The sequence below is a fragment of the Rhyacophila brunnea genome, unplaced genomic scaffold (genome assembly GCF_057557595.1).
Source record: "Rhyacophila brunnea isolate RB1 unplaced genomic scaffold, BYU_Rbru_1.0 scaffold_24, whole genome shotgun sequence".
In the NCBI taxonomy this organism is placed as follows: Eukaryota; Metazoa; Arthropoda; class Insecta; order Trichoptera; family Rhyacophilidae; genus Rhyacophila; species Rhyacophila brunnea.
The window spans coordinates 3728820-3743759 of record NW_028232904.1 but is presented as its reverse complement, the minus strand read 5'-3'; the positions used below and the strand labels follow the sequence as shown (position 1 = coordinate 3743759).

General features: G+C 35.3%; 1 protein-coding gene across 1 annotated transcript; it reads right to left on the bottom strand.

Annotated features, from left to right (window-relative positions):
* Window positions 1–1610: 1610 nt before the first annotated feature.
* Window positions 1611–13744, bottom strand: LOC147068896 (O-glucosyltransferase rumi homolog). The gene is made up of 6 exons (XM_085951486.1): window positions 13559–13744; window positions 11620–11791; window positions 10889–11093; window positions 9838–9968; window positions 8262–8409; window positions 1611–6929 (listed from the first exon to the last, which is right to left on the bottom strand). The coding sequence occupies exons 1-6, from the start codon at window positions 13692–13694 to the stop codon at window positions 6501–6503; spliced, it is 1221 nt and encodes a 406-aa protein (XP_085807612.1). The 5' UTR covers window positions 13695–13744; the 3' UTR covers window positions 1611–6500.
* Between the last annotated feature and the right edge of the window lie 1196 nt (window positions 13745–14940).

Here is a 14940-nt window from a genome sequence, read left to right as displayed (position 1 = left end):
AACATTAAATGGACGCATGTTGGTTTTATATGACAAATTATATTTCGGTCGGCATGCGTCATTTGCACCCGCGACCCGCAATCCGCGCATCGCCTAGCCACGATCTTTTTAGATTTAGACCATGCCTCAACTGAGGTATAGCCTTAAGTAGAATTGAATTCATTTTCAGTTAATTCTGTTTTGTATAAAAAGTTATTTCGACACCATTATTGGTTGCTAGGGGTCCGGAGTCCTAGCAACTAAATTATTAATATATACGTGCGTTACTATGGAAATCAATATGACATGTCAAGACAAATTTTTTTGATCGTTTAAGCTAGTCAAGTCAAGTTCATATGGTTCAACAGAATTTAAAAACGTTGTATATAAAAAGTTCTTTTTATCTTGTAATTATTTAAATTCATTAAGCCCTGACTAAACTAAACCATAATAAAAAAAAAATATTCTTTTATTCAGACCAGTGGTCTCCAAACTCAATAAGGATGTGAGCTACTTTCAGAAATTGAAATTGTCTAGTCAGATACTTATACTTTATAATTTTTTACATCGTCCTTTATCGTACCATACATAATATTATTATATTACTTAAAATAAGTTAGGACATCTGACTTCCAATAAAACATAAAATGCGTACTTTAATTATTATTTATTTATAAACAAAATCATAATTGAAAAATGTCTTGAAACAAGTGTGAGTAAACGTAAAAGTAATTAGTGAAAAGAATGGTATTCACTTTGGTTAGTACTTACCTTGTCACCCCACCTGAATGCAATTATCAAAATGAACATCTGTGAGTCTGTTTCTATATTTTCTTTTAACCACCTTCGTAGTGAAAAACGTTGATTCACATAAGTAGAACAAAACAATGCCTTGATTTTAAGCGCAATTCGAACTAAAATCGGACACTTTTCTGTTGAAACGAAAGGCCATCCAGATTCTGCAGTTGAACCAACACTCTTGAGCGACAAATCACATTCAAATTTATAAATATGATAAAATATCTCACGCGAGCTACCGAAAATGCCGCCGCGAGCGACCGTTTGGCGATCACTGATCTAGACATTTGTGGATGAATATTTGTGACTATTATCTATATGGCTTTGTTTACGCAGGGTTTGATTGAATTTTAAAAATTAACCAACACTATCTGCAATTTATAGTCTTAGTTCAATTAAAACAAATACGTATGACTGACATAGTTTCCAAGTTGATTTACCTGTACTCCTTTAATCTAAATGTCATGTTGTGAACGTCTTGGATTAATAATTTGTCATGTGCTCAATACGTCTTTTTTAAATAAATGAATAAATCTTGGATTAGGCAGCGTTTAAATGAATTTTAAAATCTAACAATCACTATCTACACATTGTAGTCTTAAGTTCAATGAAAACAAATACGATTGGCTGATTAAGTTAAGTGTGCACTATTTATGTTGGATCTTAACAGTATACCTCCACCCTTCGTCACTCATAAATATATATATAGGGTTTGCACTATAAATATCTTCTGTCTTAGGGGTACGCGATCAAAAACTTTGGAGACCACTTCCGTAGACCAGTATGATGCAGCACCAGATCGCCCACCATCATTTGCCCAGAGCCAGTCTTTTAAAAAGTGTCCTCCATCTCAGACATCACCGCACCCCACGGTGACCAATACTCTCTTCTCCCACTCAAGTCATCTGAATAGATTTTCCAGGGTATCATATCAACAATAAAATTAATGGGTAACAAATAAAACTACAAACATAAAATTACAAAAGATAAATGATTTTTATTTAAAAAAAAAAGTAAATAAAAAATGTACGTACATATATAAAAAACATGTTAAAAAATGCATATATGTATGAATTATAACAGTGGCGAAGAGTGCCTGTTGAAAAAAGTAAACTGCGGCAAGTAACAGAAACAAAATCGTAGGACAGACATTTACGGGACTTGAAATTTTGTTTCATCTACTGTACCTATTTTACTTTTAATAGATACCCAGCCGAGAATTGAACTTGCGCTTAAAAATTCTACGGCCTCATTAGTTGACCTTCTAATCCAATAGGCCACCAGGACCGAGTCAACTGTGTAGAAAATAACATAGTGATAAACAATATGCGTAAAAGTAGACGAATTCTTTTATAGCGTCATTTTTTACAATGAACCAGACAGCGCTAAGAGCTTAAGGACAAATCGTATCAAACTACATTATACAAAAAACTTTGGATTATCCCATTGGAGTATTCAAATGTGTTAGTAGAAGATTCAATAGACTTCAATATCTATGTGTATGTGAATGCTAAATTCAATACTTAAAGACAGATGGCTCTGTTGGTGGTCTTTAGGTTATTAAAATCGATTTTACTTGATCTTTTCTATGCTTCACAATATTACTATGGCAGTATTTGACAGGCTGCAGATTTTTAATGACACACGTTGAATGTAAAGCGAAGTATTTTATAATTATTCAAACGGATGTCAGTGTATGTTTAATTTTTTAGATTATGCAATTCAATTAACAGTGGCTAGTAATTTAAGTTTAAAGTCAGACGAGATAGTAAGTCGCGAAAGTTTTATGTGCAGCCTGTCGATCACAGCATCATAGAGCAAGAAAACTCGCTGAAGGCATATTCGCTGATTATAGTCTTCGCCACTCATATTTAAAAATCTAAAAAGAATCTCACAAATCCGGCAATACATAAAACCTGATGGCGCCGGATTACTGGAATGAATAGAAGGCAGTAAATTAAAAAAAAAACATGAAAATGATATTCCCTACCTACATATAAATTAGAAAAATCATGTTTTTACTGTATTACTTATTAAAATCGACAATTATTTATTCACTAAAACATTATTTATAAACTCTCTCTCGTAATTCACACAAAACCAAGTTATCTTCAGATACAATGCGGTATGTAACAGCTAGGGGAGACTATGCCATGATTGGTAACATAAATGGTAAAAGACAAACAGGAAGAATACCTGCACGGTGGGCTAATCAAATCAAGATGTGACATGATCTTCATTGGTGTTGGCAATCAACCGAACCCACGGACAAACGGAGGAGAATCGTTAACAGAATAGGAATTGCTGATGAAGACCACAATTTTAGAATAGTAATTAGAATGACAATGTTCATTTAGACTTCTTAATTCAAAACTATGAATTCTATGCCGATTTCGAAGTAAAGTTGAATTGTTGAAGTGTGAACAGGAGAAAAGTAGTAAAAAGAACTCGTTCTGCAGTATTGGTAATCATGCTTGATGGATAGTGACATCTAGTAGATTTTATCTAACAGATTTACCTTACCGACTTCGAGCAGAAACGCGTCAAGCAGGTGTGTTGAGGGTACGCAGCACCCGGGCAGCAGGAGAAAGGGACGGGAAAGTACTGCTCGACAAGAAATGAAAATATAAATAATATTAAATTCTACAGGTTAAAAAAAGGTTTTGTCGATAGCTATTTCGGGTGGAATGGAATTTTACATGGAATTACATTTATTAAACTTAATTTATTAAACTCAATAAAGTACTGCTCACTAAAAATATTAAATATTCAATTTATTTATGTAAACTGAATCTGTTAAATTTTTTTTTCGACCTTGTCCAATCCTAATAAGATCATAACGTCGGTGTTTTGTAAAAAGGGCGAATCAACCATTTTGGCGAAATTGAGATTTTAATGAAAAAACCTCACTAGCTTTGTTGTGTAAAAACGGCGAATTTGTATCTCCACAGGAAAGTACTTAAAAACGATAATCGTAAGGGCGAATATCCACTTAGTATTATGAATAAAAAGCGAATGTGACATATTAGGCCTTTTAAAATATTATATTATAAAGCCTATTATAATGACAGTATTCTTTCTAAGCTTTATTATAAACTTGTTAGACAATTATAATCATCCACAGGTAGTTAACAAATAAATGTCAAAAGTTAAAAATCCTCCTGTAAAATAGCATTTTGGTTAATTCGCCCTTTTTACAAAACACCGACGATAATATGAGCCTTTATAGAGTGGAGATTTGTATTAACAGATTTTGATTTTACGAGAAATAGATGTCAGCCACTTGCTCAACCTATTAGGTCCATACTCTGACTCATACACAAATTGAAAAATAATATGTGTACTTGTCAGACCCAGGATTCGAATCTGGAACCCGCAACGCTACAGGCCGATGCTAATAATATATGAAGTACCTATGAATATGAAGTAAGAAATCGTGTGTTTCGTATTATCGAAGGGTGACGATTATATTGTTGTTTTTATTTAATAAAACGCAATTTTTTATGGTACTTATTCCACTTTTAATTAATATATTAGGACCGGTTTCGTCCGCCTCAGTGGGACATTTTCAACTGTAAACTATACTATTATTATATACTTACTATAAAAAATTGCGTTTTATTAAATAAAAACAACAATACAATGCAGTTCCACCATGAATTGACAGTTAACAAAATAAAAGAAAGTGACGATTATATTTAAACGTAGAAACTAAATAATATTCTTATTTACGAGTTCAAAATCTCCGATCTATAACTAATGACATGCACCACAGTTGTATAAAAATATACTGAAAAGCATTATCCTAAAGACGCAATAGAACAGTAAATTTATCATAATATGTCGCCATAAAAAGTTTCTGTAAAAATATAATAAAAATATAATTTTGAGATTCGATACAGTTAGAAATGCTCCACGTAAAACTAAATTAAATAATGATAATAACCTTCCCTTTACGATGGTAATAAATTCCTTCCGTTCCGGTGATGTCACCTTGTGTTACCGTACTAAATTGACAATATTACAGTAGGTAAAAATAAAATGCCTATTACGGCAACATATGAATACGTGTATTAATTAAGGCGCTAAGTACCAAAAAAATAAAAACTGACATTTTTATAGAAAAATACATACCAACGCCAATAACTTCAACTATGGTCTAAGTGCCTCAAGCAAGTCAAAAAAATACAGCAAAATATTTAAAGCTGTCGACGTTGTAAGTCCGTTGGCGTGTTTTATTTATAATGGTGTAAGTACTACTGCAGTGGTCAACGGCATTCAATATAAAATGGCTGACGATGGTGTGTTGACACTTTATATTATAGAAGCTGCTGTGATTGCTTCGCACTGTGAAACCACAGTTTTCAAAGGGCCTGCTTCATGCAATTTTACTGCAATGACTCGGTATTTTGTAACTACAGGCAATATGTACTACTTTTTGGTACTTAGAGCCTTAATTAATACACGTATTCATATTATACACGTCTAAAAAAGTTTCATCGTTGATATTTGTTTTAACAATAAAATGATCAAAAACGCATTAAAATTTAATTATAATCACTCAACGTACAAGTCATAATACTACCTTGATCTCACTCGTTACTTTCATATCTCTTTCTCACAGTTGAGTATGTCTCTCTTTGTCGCATAATATACTTTTAGATCTATCTCTTTTGTTAGTATGTACATAATGGAATGCGACGCTCTGTATGCAATGTGCATTTATGATTTATGACAGGTAAATGAAATCGGACAGATATCTATCATATGTAATTACTGGATAATGCTATCGATTTTGAAAATTATAATAAATTAATTAAATGTAATATTAAAGATTCTATAAATAGCCGAAATATAAAGATGACGAAGTACATTTTAACTGAAATATTTTCAGCTTAATGTGCTGGGTAACCTAAGGTGACATTACAGTAACGGGAGTGTTAATAGGAAACAAATTGCTTTCATGAAATCTAGGCGTGTTCACACTTACCTCATTAAAAGAGACACAAGAGGCAAGTGGGAATCATGAACACATGACATCGCTTTCATGCTGAGGTAGAAAATATAATGAATGCCCCACATAAATTTAAACATTATTTATACATGATATTTACAATTCAGCTGCCTATCCCATAGGTATTAAGGTCCTTTTAAACGTCAGTTCTGTTGTCCGTTCAGTCAAGGTTTCCGTTTTGGTCCGTTCAGTTTTCAAATAGCGGTGTATTTAGACGATCAGTTGTCCGTTCAATCGAGGTTTCAGTTGCTAGTTTAGTTCGGAATCGGCGGTGTATATTTACGTATTTTTTAAACACTAAAAATGAATACAATTTTTATAATTACTTTCTAAACACATTGGTCGGTGTAATGAAGTACCTATATTTAAATAAATTATAATATTTTAATCAAAATTAGAAAAGTAATATGAAAAATATGGCAACATAGTAATTTACATATCAATTTAAACTGGCAACTCTAAAAACGGATATGAAAACTGATAGAAAATCCATCCTGTCTTGTCTCTGTTTTGGTTTCAGTCGGCCGCTTCAATTTTAGATTTACACGTCAGTTTATCTGACAGCTCGACGGAAACGGAGACTGATTGGATAGCAAAACTGATCGTTTAAAAGCACCTTTATTTTTTTCCATAGATAAAATACCGCCATAAAAATATCACATACATAATCAATGAAATCCTTGCAACATTCCAAATAAGTTACTAATATTCACTTCACTTCGACACCGCAAGTATCTTCATTCCTGACAACTTCATAATCAAGCAGCTTAGCGTAAGACTTCAACAGCTTCCTCCAGTAACATTTGACATCGACAATCCTGAGATGATCCCAAACATGCCGATGACCTCTATCAGCGATTTCCTTGGCTAGTGCATCATTCTCTTTAAAGAAAACGATCATGTCCTGTATATCTTCGCTGGTAGCCTTCGATGACACCGGAATGTAGTGTAGCCACGGTTTTAACGAAGGGTAGAAGAATTCGAGCCATTCATCTCCAATATGGAAGACCAGGGACTTGCAGAGGAAGAGATGCTTGAATCTGAAGCTTGCAGCTACTCCGCGGTAATTGAAAAGGTACCGGTATTGGCAGTGGTCTTCTAACGATACTTCTTCAGCTGGTGGAGCGTACAGCGTATCCTGTTGGGTGTAAAACTAGCAAAATTAGCATATAGATCAGGAATAGCAAAATAAAGACACGCGTGTCACTGGACGATTTTTGTATGACATATTGGCAAACTTCGAATTTTGCATGCAAAACTTTCACTTGCATGCGGGTCCATAAAAACAAAGTAAACACCATATAATTTGGAGTAACGTGGAGATAATAGAACGAATCATGCAACCTTTCATAACATCGAGAGTGACGAAGCAACATTGGACCTGGCTCGGCCACGGTTCAACCGGGTCTGTCTGTTCTTCAAGCCGCTGAATACTATCGATGAAGTATCAGTAGATTACTTACAATAATCATTTGCAGATCATAAAAATGTTATATTTAAAATAGATATTTTACAAAATAAAATGACCACCCATGGGACTGATCCTGAAGTCACGACATGGCACCTTTATGGACATATATGTACATAAACTTTAGATATTTTATAGATAGAAGAATATTTTTTATCTATTATGGTTTGGTTTAGACAGGGTTTAATTGGATTTTAGTATCTAACCAATTCCATCTGCACATATATAATTTAGAAAAACACTTTCTGAGAGCATATATTATAACCAATAGAAAAAAAAATTTTTGAAAAAAAGTAAGCCAACCCGACAGGGAATGGAACTCCGTATCTCCCAGGTTTACGCCCTGATCCGCTGCATTACCATTATGCTGACATACTAATAGTGATAAATTTTAACTATTGGTCAATTTTAATACCTACTCATCAGTGTTCTTCCAAATCAAGATACTTTGGCAATCGATTTTTGTTTCTTAAATCAAAGTAGGTAAGGTAGATTTTTTCTATTGGTTATAATATTATATGCTCTCAGAAAGTGTTTTTCAAAATTATATGTGTTCAATAATCAGAATGATATATTCTTAAATCTTGTGAATTATTCGTTGAATAAAAGAAATAGTTAATTATAAATTCCATCTGCAATTTGTATTCTTAGTTCAATGAAAACAAATAAGTATGACTGACAAAGTGTGCACTGTTTTTGTCGGATCGTCCACAGCATACCTAAAGTTTTATGGTTTGGTTTAATCCATTCTATGCCGCAATTAATTAATTGATAGTAATTAACATAAGAATTGGTCTAATTAGGGCGTCCAAAGACGCTTTGGGCACTTAACCGGTTAAGCACGGTTTGATAGAATTTTAAAAGCTAACCAATTTCATCTGCGATTTGTATTCTTAGTTCATTGAAAACAAATAAGTATAATTGAAAAAGTTGGTGTAGTGTTATGTGGAATCTCTATAGTCTACCTCTCCACCCTTCGTAAGAAGAAATTTTGCTACTTACAGCGTCCGATTTCCAGGCTTGATTCTTCGTATATTGGGCATTGACTAAATCCGGCTTGGAGCGAGATAGCAACACGATAGGATCTCGCTCTTCGCTCGTTCGCGATCCTCGGAAGAATGCAACAGCTTTCTTAAGATCCCACGGCCATCTGTTGCAATAAAAGAGTATTAATTTTACATAAACCTATCACAGATCGTTATGTATAACCAATGATGAAGAAAAAAACCTTCTTCTATAATAGTAGTGATGACGAATCTCAACAGCCTACCTCCACCATTCGCCACTGTTATACTGGCACCGCTAGATGCTCTGCTTCTCTACTAAAAACACTACTGCCACATTGCACGCTACGTGCTTAGGTACAAACTTTTGACATTTGGGAGCGCTCAAGTCAACAACGATGTCACTCTCAAAACTAACTAGAAAGCTACTTCTACAAAGAATTTAAGTTTAAAAGTCGAAAGAATATTGGGTGCATGTCAATTCACCCCATGCATCATTATTCATAACCTCAAATATACGGTGTTTGACGTTTGTCATACTGAAGAAACATCCGTCATCTTGCAAAATCACAAGGTGACACGATAAAAATAACCAACGCGTTTGTTCGCCAGGAGACTCACTAGGTGACTAATAATCACGTAGCGAGGCACGAAGCGTGCAGTGTGGCCATTGCGATAGTATAGTTTGCGTCCGTTCGCTAGGATATGTCACCTAGCACGTAGCCACCAAGCAAGGCACCTACCTATGTGGCCTTAGCCTTTCTGATTAAGTTATACATATAAGTGATTTCACAATGCAAGTTCATTTGAAGAGAACACACTTCTACTTTGAGAGTCCACTATAATTTTAAATTAACACCCAATGTCGACTGGCAATTTTAATTTGATTGAATTATTAAAAATAGGTATTTTCCTTGATTCCCAGATGACATGAGGATCTCCCCAAAATTTGAATGAACTTGGCAAGGTGTTATAGGCAGGGTGAAAGCGTCGGCATATAGCATCGTGGGTCCCAGGTTCGAATCCTGGATCTGGAAGTACACATATTCTTTTTCAATTTGTGTATGAGTCAGAGTATGAACCTAATAGGTTGAGCAAGTGGCTGACATCCATTTCTCGTAAAAACAAAATCTGTTAATACCAACCTCCACTCTGTGGAGGCCCATATGATCTTATTAGGATCGGACATGGTTGGAGAGAGAAAGCATGGTGATGGCGCTAATTATCACCATTAAATCCAACTTAAAGTTCTCTTTTGTGTATCTCTCCTAGGTACCTAATAATCAGCGAGTTAACAACTTCGATGCCGCTAACATTTAATTGAGTATCAGGTATGCAACATTAATATCTACAGTGTGATACAAAAGTGATATAAACCGTGTGTGTGAATCTTGTGAGTCGTTGACAGGAGCCAGCGTTCAGATTGAGGGATGTGCCTGCCACCTACACCATTAGGTGAGTGCCCGGGTTCCATTATTCCCACCATTACAAATCCAATACAGTCCACCTATTTATCCATTACACCTTTTTGACTCACAAGGCTAGAAAGAGGCAAATGACAAAGATTTACAAACTTTTCAGCAGCCTTCGTCAGAGACGTTCTATGTTGGTCCCACTTGCCTAAGCCGGTAGGATAAAGCTTTATGGCTGGACCACCTTCCCAGAAACTCCAAGCTGGATACATTATGTCCCAATAGTCCTTGGTCTGGAAATAGTATTATATAAAGATATTAGCTATATATGAAGCATATCATTGGCGGCGATGCTTTTGAAACTGTGGATTCATTTGTCTAGGATCCCTTGTCACAAAAACTAATAACACAAGCGACGAAATAAATCGCCGATCATCCTTTATCATCCTAACAGGTGCTATTTTGGTCTCCAAAGGCTTCTGAAGAACAAGGCACTCTCAAGGAAAACCAAAACAACCTTACATAAATCTCTTCTGCGTCCAGTATTAATGTATGGATCAGAATGCTGGGCACTCATCAAACAGGATGAGAGAAATGCGGATATCTTTGAAATGAGTACTTTGAGAAGAATCTTTGAGGCTATTCAAGAAGATGGCATTTGAAGTTCAAGGTATAATGAGGAGCTGTACACACTTTATGAGAGTGAAAAGATCACGTGGCATATGAAAATGCAGAGACTGCGCTGGATCGACCACATGCATAGAATGCCAGAGGATATACCAGCAAAACGGGCTATGTATGTAATTGCAATTGAGATGGCTGGACTGCACCACAGGAGATTTAAGAATACTTCGTTAAAACAACTGGAGAGTGTTGGTGCTGAATTGTCCAGGATAAAGAAGGTCAAGACCTGCCGAGGGTTTTAGTGCCATAAAATAATAAATGATAATAACATTAAAGTATCTGTCTATTGTTTGACTATTTCCATGACACACAATAAAATATATTATTTTTTGCTTTTCATTTCATGTTTTATAGCAAAATGCCAACAAAATCTCATTTTTACTAAAAAGTGCAGTTAGCTGGTTTGTAGATTAAGCAGTCGTATATCTTCATTCTGTATATCTGTATACTTTTTCTTTCCGTATTTCACACGGATGTAGTCGCTGGCGATTGCTAGTTTAATATAAGAGTAATAAAAAATCAAGACAACCTTACTAAATGAAAAGACTGGAGCTACAGGTGATCCCCATTCCTTGTTCAGCTGGGGCCAATCTCGGGTGTTGATAACCAAATCCATATCCGGCAATTTGTTGGCGATCTGAAGGATGAAATGTTCGATTCCTGAACACCTCGATGGAAACAAACAATTCTTCTGGCGGTATAGTTTACCAGATATTATCTGATAGTTGGTACCCCTGCAAAGCAATTAAATAATCAGTTGAGTACTAAAAATTGTCGTAGAGGCCTTTTAGAACACCGGTGGCAAACCTATAGCTTTTTCTTCTCTTCTTCTTCGGCCATATCCACCCCTTAGTTGGAGCATATGGACACCAAGAGGCGCCTCCAAGAATCCCAGTCGCTCGCCAGTCTTCTTGCATCGTTCCAGGTCAAACCAGTATCACATAGCTCCGCCGTATACACTCTATAGATAGTATTAAGCGGCCTTCGAGGACGTCGGAATCTGGTTGGCTTAAAGAACAGGTAACCCAGGTTGAAGTTCTCTTCTGGCATCCGCAGCATGTGGCCGAGCCAGGTACAATGTCGCCTCTTAACTCCTGCTTAAGCAACGTTAATAATGTCATTTCTCTTCACTCTGTGTATATTGCCAAGCTACACGATGCTGGCATGACCTGGGAGGATGCAAGAAGATTGCTAAGTGATATTACTCCACTTAAAGTGGACATGAACTAAACAAAAGAAGAAAGAATATGTAAAACTCACTTGTTTTTGATAGATTCAATCATTTTCTTGCTAATTCGAATTTTCTGAAATGGTTCCAAGTCCTTGTTCATCGTTGACAGATGACAACTGCACTTCCCTTCAACACATGGCGTGTAATCGATCGACGCATCTTCAATGTTTTTCAACAACATTTTGTGTCGTGTGTTCGAAGCTGAAAATATTAGGTTATACATTATATAATATTTTAGACTTTCGGGATTGTTTGCTATCGTAATAGATTTTTTGAGTTGTCACCATGTTTCAGGCTCGTCGCAGAGACCATTCTCATTCTCTCGAAGTGTTGAGGAATGAAGGAGAAATAATGCATGGTAAAAACTCTAAAATCTATTATGATATGGTTATAAATCAATATTTTCTTTATTTTAAACACTATAGCCAATGAGTTTGGACTATAACTAGAAAGGGGTCATCCATATATTATGATGTGTGGTACTATGTGTCCGGAAACTTGTACGTATGCAGTTCGCTGTATCACACTTCACCGTGAAATATTGTATCGGAAATATATGGCCGTATATTAAAGACCGTCCAACCTCTTTGGGGCATATAGTACTGATATAAAATTCATGTTTAAATAAAACACAGTTCTTGACGGTTTACACTTTACAGGAAACCAGCAGTAAACAAATTTTGAAAATAGCCATAATACGGGATTTTTTGTTAGGTTAGATTAGGTTTTCATTCTTGAATTCATGAATTTTGTCAAAATCCGCTATGAAAATTGAATTAATTTTCATATTGAATCCAATAAAATTGGAGACCGTATAGTATATTATGGTTGTCTCTTTCCGATAAGAAAGCTTACAGCGACCTGCGCCACGGTGAAATGTTTTACGTACAACTTACATGTAACCGTGGTACTATAATGGGGGAGAGGGGTCAGATATAATGTGATGATTTATGCCGAAGGGGTTAGGGGTGTTGCAGAGAAAATGACGTCATACCACCAATATTTTTTTTCTTTGAATAAAATAATTCTTGGATGATGTTAGGATACTGAAATCGTACTTTTTAAATGAATTATTTTTTAACATGTGGAAGATGAAATACAGTCGAACTTGGTTATTACGAGGAAGATGGGACCGACTGAATTTGCTTGTTATAAGCATTACTTGTTATATCGTTATATAACATTTTTCGTGCCACATTCTATTTAAGCATAGAACATAAAAAATCTGAAAACCATCGTAAAAATCCCCGAAGCAAGCATGGCATTCATAAACTACAAAAGTGAGCCACCGGCGCTGGTATGTAACTACTGACTTCACAAAGCTTGGATTTTTCAACCATACTTTTTCAATGTTGTCAGCGAAAACACCAATTAGGTACTTAGACACTTAACTAGTGCCATCCCAGCGGCATCAGTCTACGGTCGGATTTCATTGCTTAGGGTCGAAAATGTTTTTAAACGATCGACACATAACTTTACAGTTTTATGAAAATTTTTGACGATATTTTTGCTCGGTATATCCGATAAGTAGCTTGTTATAGAAGTGAATAAATGTATGGAGAAAATCATAAACTAAAATGTCAACGAATGTTTCCTCATTACATCCGAGATCTCGCTATTTCTGTGATCGTAATAACCGAGTTCGAATGTATATAAAAAACTTGATATCGTTTATCATCTTCTTTTGGTGACAAACATTTGGAAAGATCATGTGTGCCTGCCCATGGTGGAAGTATTCCACTTTCGCTACCAGGTCTTCAGCCATACTTATCCTGGGCTAGTCGTATCAGATCCCGTTGGACATAAACCCATTGGAGACAATCAATTTGAGATGTGTGTGAAGATATCCTGGTCTGATCACATTACCAATGAGTCAAATACGGTAATCAACTCTCTGACAGCTGCACTCTTGAATATAGACAAATGAATGACGTATTCCAATAGTAAATAAAAATATTTAAACTTTACCTTTTGAATATTTATTCTCTTTGGTAGATTCATCTCCACATTTATCAACGGAGCATAGCTCGTCAAAGCTAGCTTGTTGCACATTTTGTAAAAATATACAAGAGATAACAATTAAAGATGTTAGCTGCCCGGGCATTTTAAACTATGTAATGTAATAACTTCCACGAATGTCGTTTTATGTGTTTATTTGACAGCTCACTGACAGATAAATGCTATATTTTTATATTTATGGCGGTATTGCTATAAAAATAATCTATGGTTAATGCACCAAGAAAAGCTTCATAATAAAGAGGTTTACTTAACGATAATAATTTATTTTATTTTAGTTACAATCATTCATTAATTTTTAGGTAGGTAATTAGAGAGACCTGAAATAAATCTTGCGGTCGATTAGTTTTATATTTTACGATTGAGGTAGATACTTTATCGAAAACTTTTAGATTAACGACAAATGTCGAGCAGATCATTTTTTTAATCCGTATGCAGCGACGATTTTCTTTGACGCAGATGACGCAATCGATTCGAAAACAATCTAAAAGGGGACCAAAAGGTCTTACGTGATCATACAAACAGCAGTGCTCTAAATGACCGGAGTGCACCGGAGCGCCGTTCAGTTCATGAAATCCTGAAAATTATCACTCCGTCTCGTGAAAAAAATAATTTGACCATCTGAGCTAGATTATAATATGCCATATCTATAATAAAAAATCTAACACACTCATTTTTATAAAATACCTATACTTAAGTACATAAAATTAGATAGGTAAGTAGGTAGGTACCTACCTATGTATTTGTCTGAAAAATATTTAGCGCTCCGGTTCGTAAAATTTTCCATTTCGAGCACTGGAACAGATATGCACTTGTACTCAAAAAAATAAAGCACTCACAATAATAATTATGCGTCACTTATCACTGAGATCTTCTTTTCAATAATAATTATGTTTTGTAACATAATGTGATTCTAGGATAGATACCTACGGTGTATGTTGGTATCTAGTTGGAATTTAAGTGTTTGTGTTATAGTATATACCCACGATGGCCGCGCGGCTCAAGCGTCGTCCTATAGCGTCGTGGGTCCCAGGTTCGAATCATTTCTCATAAAAACAAAAATCTGTTAATACAAACCTCCACTCCGTGGAGGCTCATATTGTTATCTTATTAGGATCGGACATGGTTAAAAAAAAGTATAGTGGAGGGGATCAAAATCAGTCAATGTCTCGGGCCTCCAAGTACCTACCAAAGTCCGCAACTGCATGTATGTATCTTCTATCTTGATTCTAGCTGTAATCGGCCACCCTTTTGACAATTTTCTAGCTACATGCTGTCTACATCTGTCCATCGCTATACCGAAAAGTCGAGAGTCTGGGTATGAGGAATTTATC

What these genes read in the sequence shown, in the direction of transcription:
- LOC147068896 (XM_085951486.1), bottom strand. Translation starts at nt 13,694, where the DNA reads ATGCCCGGGCAGCTAACATCTTTAATTGTTATCTCTTGTATATTTTTA. An exon ending in CTGACGAAGGCTGCTGAAAA is followed by an intron (nt 8,410 to 9,837) that starts GTTTGTAAATCT and finishes TTATTGCAACAG; the next exon opens with ATGGCCGTGGGATCTTAAGA. An exon ending in AAGCCTGGAAATCGGACGCT is followed by an intron (nt 6,930 to 8,261) that starts GTAAGTAGCAAA and finishes TACACCCAACAG; the next exon opens with GATACGCTGTACGCTCCACC.